This window comes from Ammodytes marinus (genome assembly GCF_949987685.1).
Source record: "Ammodytes marinus genome assembly, chromosome: 17".
Lineage (NCBI taxonomy): Eukaryota > Metazoa > Chordata > Actinopteri > Uranoscopiformes > Ammodytidae > Ammodytes > Ammodytes marinus.
The window spans coordinates 21197870-21203649 of record NC_137221.1 but is presented as its reverse complement, the minus strand read 5'-3'; the positions used below and the strand labels follow the sequence as shown (position 1 = coordinate 21203649).

General features: G+C 49.8%; 1 protein-coding gene across 1 annotated transcript; it reads left to right on the top strand.

The window, feature by feature from the left end:
• Window positions 1-424: 424 nt before the first annotated feature.
• Window positions 425-5567, top strand: myclb (MYCL proto-oncogene, bHLH transcription factor b; the record flags this gene model as incomplete). The annotated part of the gene is made up of 3 exons (XM_080045234.1): window positions 425-643; window positions 1691-2489; window positions 4750-5567. Exons 2-3 carry the CDS (start codon window positions 1748-1750, stop codon window positions 5565-5567), a joined length of 1560 nt encoding a protein of 519 aa, XP_079901360.1. The 5' UTR covers window positions 425-643; window positions 1691-1747.
• Between the last annotated feature and the right edge of the window lie 213 nt (window positions 5568-5780).

The window sequence follows — 5780 nt, the reverse complement described above, 5'->3', positions numbered from 1 at the left end:
TGCATAAATGCAGCATGATAAACTCTTACAAACATATATACACACACACACACACACACACACACACACACACACACACACACACACACACACACACACACACACACACACACACACACACACACGGAGGGGGGGTTGTTGTTATCTTTTCCACCAATATTACGAAAGGTGTCACCTTGTGAAATCAGTGTCATATAACCTTCTCTCTCATAACTTTGTGCCTGCGGCGTTATGAACGTAGCCCGGTACACTACTTCTACTACTGCGGCGCCTTTAAACAGCAGGCGTGGCTCTCCTACTACGACCCGCCTCTTATGCATAACAGCCAACTCTCCTTTCCCTGGGATTCAGTTTATAGTGCGGTAGTCGGCAAAGAAAAGTGACCGCAGTGAACGAAAGCAGCGTCCGTTGTCCAGCCCTCTTGAGCTCTGGAGCGAACGCACTCATTTACCTCAACGACTGTTTACAACGTAGGGGTGGGAGAAAGGAGGAAACCAAAAAAAAAGAAAGAATAAATGCACCCGATTGGATTATAGGCCTACGCTATAAGGACGTATTGTGGCTCTGCTTCTTTTTTGGAACACTTTAAATGCGCACGGCGGATCTATGACGACGCAGGAAAGGTTTTCATCCCCAACGCCAGGTAGGCTTAAAAACAACAACACATTGTTGCTGCTTTTTTTTTTTTTAATTTATCGTTTTTTTTAGTCAGACTGCACAAACTTAAACAAGGATGTTAACAGACGGGTGCAGGGGTTGAGGGGGGAGGGTTGCCATATTCTAAATTAGCCGCTGGAAGTTTGAAATGCTCGGTTGCTTTGCAGTGTGTGCCTGCTGGTTGTTGCTGCTGCTTAATTAACTGCGCGCGTTGTGTAGTCGCAGCTGAATTGTCTGAGCTTGATAGGGAAGTTGGAAGCCGAACAAGAGTCGGATTTAAACTACTTTACTCTTACATAGAGGCTATCTCTCTCTCTCTCTTTCTTGCACCGTCTGACCGAGTTCACTGGCGGCCAAGACTTTTAGCCTACATACCTACCTGTGTCGTCTTCTATCCAATTAATCTATTTTCAATCTCATTTAGTCACTCTATTTTCTGCCGGAGCGGCCAGCAGAACACAAACACACCCTCCCTCCCCTCTCCCTCTCTCTCCCTCCCCTCTCTCTGTCACAGTATAGGCTGGCTACTACTAAAACACTATTATGCAATGAAACACTGTTGCGAAACTTGAACTTAGCGGCAGCAGCAGCAGCATCAACACAGACACAAGAGTAGTTTAACTTTAACTTTCGCGGCATTTGATTTGAGCCAGGGATACTTTTTGTGTTTTTGAGCGTAGATAAAACCATATATTTGTAGTTAAATGACTAGTTTGCCTTTTTATAAGAACTGTATTGCGTTGTGCTCCTAATTGGCACACCGTGTTCTGACACAGGTGCTAGCTATAGTTTATCTTGTCACACCTTCACATCAGACGCAGGACTATTAGCATATTTTGCTATAACAAACAATATAATTAAACTACTATGAAGCATCCGAAATAGCTGCATTATGACTCCCCACCCTCCCTCCCACTCAGAGGGCAACACGGACAGGGCTGTGATTCTATTGATTAGAATAATAAGGCTCAGTTCAGATCGGTTCAGTTGAGTTCTCACCCATACAAACAGTTGGCTCTTATCTCTTCCGCAGACACAGGGAACAGGGAGTGATTACCTCGAGTTCCCTCCCCAGCCTGCAGCAGCCCCCATGCCGGGCATAAGCTCCACCGCCGCGCCTCGTTATGAGAGCTGGGACATGGACCACCTGGACCACTACCAGCACTATTTCTACGACGACCACCACGACCCTGACGAGGATTTCTTCAAGTCCACTGCGCCCAGCGAGGACATATGGAAGAAATTCGAGCTGGTGCCGACCCCGCCCATGTCCCCCGTGCGGGCCGCCGTTGAGGGGGCCTCTTCGGCGGGCAGGGTCGGGCTGCTCTGTCCCTCTCTAGGGGACAAGCTGGAGTGGGTGTCTCAGTTCTTGGGACAGGAGGATGAGACGCAGCAGCAGCAGCAACAACAACAACAACAACAGCAGCAGGACTTGGTGCCGTGCAAGCTGGCCACACACACCAACGACTCGTTTGGTAACCTGAGCTCCATCATCATCCAGGACTGCATGTGGAGCGGCTTCTCGGCCGGCCAGCAGCTGGAGAGAGTGGTAGGGGAGCGATGCGGCACCGCCTCGTGTCCAGGGACAGGGGGCTCACCCGCCGCTTCTGCCAAAATCGCGTCTGCTGCCGCGTCTGTCGCCGCTCCATCCCCGGGGAGAGCCCAGCAGCATGCCCAGAGTGCGCACGCCCCCCCAGCCGCCGCCGACGCGTCTGGTGGCGGACTTGCGGCCAACTGCGTGGACCCTGCCGCGGTGCTCACCTTCCCGTTAACCGGGGGATGCAAGAAGCAAGTGATGTCCTCATGTTCGGAGTCTCACACCGATTCATCAGGTCAGTAGCGGATGTATGGAGAGGAACCTTTTGCTGTAATGGCTTTTTCATTTTATTTTACTAGTGTTATTGATTTAATATAGCCTAGGCTATATATTTATTTAAAATGTTTTCTGACTGATTTCTATGATGACTTATTCTCTATCTATCTATCTATCTATCTATCTATCTATCTATCTATCTATCTATCTATCTATCTATCTATCTATCTATCTATCTATCTATCTATCTATCTATCTATCTATCTATCTATCTATCTATCTATCTATCTATCTAAATAGTAAGAGTATAGCCTGTACCACTCAATATATTTTGGTTGCCATAATCGTACCTTTTTAGTTGTCTCATGATATTTTAGGAATATTCCTTCTTGATGATCCACTTTTGAATCACCTCCCATTTGCATGTCCTCAGTCATTCTTCTAAATGTGCCTGGGGGGGGGGGGGGGGGGGTTTCATTCCACCTGTATAGCCCAACATCATGTCCCCCTCTCGCGTGGTTTAATCAATACTCCTGTCTATGATTGGCTATTATCTGGCAGTCAGGGTCGAGAGGAGGCATGGCACATGATGATGACTGCATTGCGTTACCTTGCTTGGTGCATGCAACACATGCTTGGAAGCCCAGAGAGAGAGAGAGAGAGAGCGAGCGAGCAGACACGCCCATTGAAACATCTGCTGCTTGCTGGCCACGTTCCAGCAAACCAGCTGCTCCCCTCCCGCCTGCCTGTTCCTCCAGTCTGACTTCTGATAACAGTATATCCTCCCTGTGTGCACTCCCATTGAATTCACCAAGATCCAAATGGATTGCATTCAATAAGAGAGGTCATCATAGTTATTATTATTATTTGTGTTGTTAATACTGAAAGGGGAGTGTATGGAAAATCAATCTTTTTAAAAAGGCATGTCAAGCCTTTTTAACCCTGCACTCCAAACCTAAAATAAATAAATAGTCAAATGTGTCCCCTGTTTTGTAACCCATATGAGAGAGTCTGGTATGTGTGCTGCTGCCATGTGATGCCGGGCTTTGGACCCCGTGCGTAATGGTGTGTGGAATGTCACAAAGGGGAAACTTGTTGCGGCATTCCTCCGCTGCGCCAATTGTGTCAGTGGGGTGGATTTGGGTCCGAATGGCCGGGCCCCCGGGCTGCTGTGAATAGAGCCGGGGATTAGCCATTTAGGAGGGAGCTCTGACCATTCTTTGACATGAGTTTTTCAGGGACAGCATTTCACACACCGTTTTTTTCAGTGGATAACAAAAGCTCCCATGGAAGAGGAGAATGAGCAACCGTTGGAACTTTAAAAAAAAAAAAAGTCTGCTCCTAAGCTCCAATAGGGAGCCATTATTGGGCTTCACTAATGGGAATTCATTCTGTATGCTGTTGTAATACGAGACGTCCTGTTTTGACCCTCTGTATAAGAATGCTGTTGTAAGTGATATAGGAAGGCGGTATAAGGCACCTTTTTCCTCCTATGCTCTTTGTCCAGCCCCGCCTTCAACGTTGTTGTTCAAAAAAAGAGATTACCGTTATCTGAGTAGGCGAACGCACAGAGGTGCAATTACTTTAAAAGTGTCTGTTCAATTTACAAGAGTGTTTGAACTCTCCCAAGAGTGTACTAGTAGTAGTCGGTTGGCGGGAATGGAGTCGATATGACCTTTCCTCATGTTTTAGTACCCCATTTCCACGCTACTAAATAGAGCAGCGAGTGTGCGTGGCTTTGATGATCAGTCGCTTCATTCTAGGAGTTGCTTCTTCTCCTCCTAATCTGCCTCATCCTCATTCTGTCCACGTGAGTGATGAGGGCATTTCCACTAAGGGGAGCTGACCTCATGCAGTTGATCGTGTGTGTGTGTGTGTGTGTGTGTGTGTGTGATCGTGTGTGTGTGTGTGTGTGTGTGATCATGTGTGTGAGATCATGTGTGTGATCATGTAGATTTCATGAGGGATGTGTGACGTCTTAACGGAAAGATTTGAACGATTTAGAGTGTGTCCTTCTGGGGGAGGGGGGGGGGGGGTGTGTGGTGTAGTGGTTAGAGTCCCCCCCTCCCAGAAGTCCTCGTACAGCAGACACCCGTGTTGGAGTCTGGCCCGGGTCGTCCTCTGCATGTCATTCCCCGTCGCTTCTCTATTTCATCTCTGTCTCTCCAAACTGTCAAAAAAAAGAAAAGTGTGTCCTACTACTTACCATTTTACTAGGTGTTGTGTATAACCCAACACACACTTTTGACACTTTCTCCTCTTTCCCTTTTTTGTTTCAGATGACGACAGTGACAAGGATGATGACGACGAGGAGGAGATAGACGTGGTGACGGTGGAGCACTGTAAGAAGCAGCAGCAGCAGCAGCGCAGCAGCAAGCCGCGCCGTCGGCTGGTCAACCCTCGCAAACCAGTGACCATCACGGTGCGCGCCGACCCCCTGGACCCCGGCATGAAGCGCTTCCACATCTCCATCCACCAGCAGCAGCACAACTACGCCGCGCCCTCCCCAGACACGCTGCCCCCCGCCCCCCAGCCCGCAGCAGAGCCGCCCAGGAAGAGGGTCCGGCAGGAGGCCTCGTACGCCCACACCCACCAGAACACTCACCACCACCACCAGCCCAGGCCAGGTCACGCCCCTCTGAACTTAGACAGTAGGAAGTGTCACTCCAACGCGGGAGGAGTGCGCTCGGAGTCGCCCGACCTCAGCGCCTGCTCTCCTACCTCCTCCACGGCTCCTTCCTCCCCTCCCTCCTCCTCCTCCTCCAACACCTCCCCCTCCCCCTCCAAGGCCCAGTCCTTCTGCCACTTCTCCAGCCCCCAGTCCTCCGACTGCGAGGACACGGACAAACGCAAGGCGCACAACTTCTTGGAGCGCAAGCGGCGGAACGACCTGCGCTCGCGCTTCCTGTCGCTGCGTGACGAGATCCCGGGCCTGGCCGACTGCCCCAAGACGCCCAAGGTGGCCATCCTGACGCGGGCCACAGAGTACCTGCAACAGCTGCACACCGCAGAGAGGCAGAGGGCTCAGGAGAGGAAGCAGCTCAAAGCAAGGCAGCTTCAGCTACTGCACAGGCTGGCACAACTCAAACGATCCTGAGGTGGAAGGGGGGGGGGGGGTCAGGGGCTCACCAACACACACACACACACACATGCACAGAACTGAACAGGACTAAATATATGAAGGAGAAAAAGACACTATGTTTCACTTTGAAATTGGTCACGCTGGAATAGTGCGGGTGGATTTTTTTTTTTTTTTGCTTGTTTGTTTTTTTGTGTGATTTTTCTTTTCCTTTTTTGTGGTTTGCACATT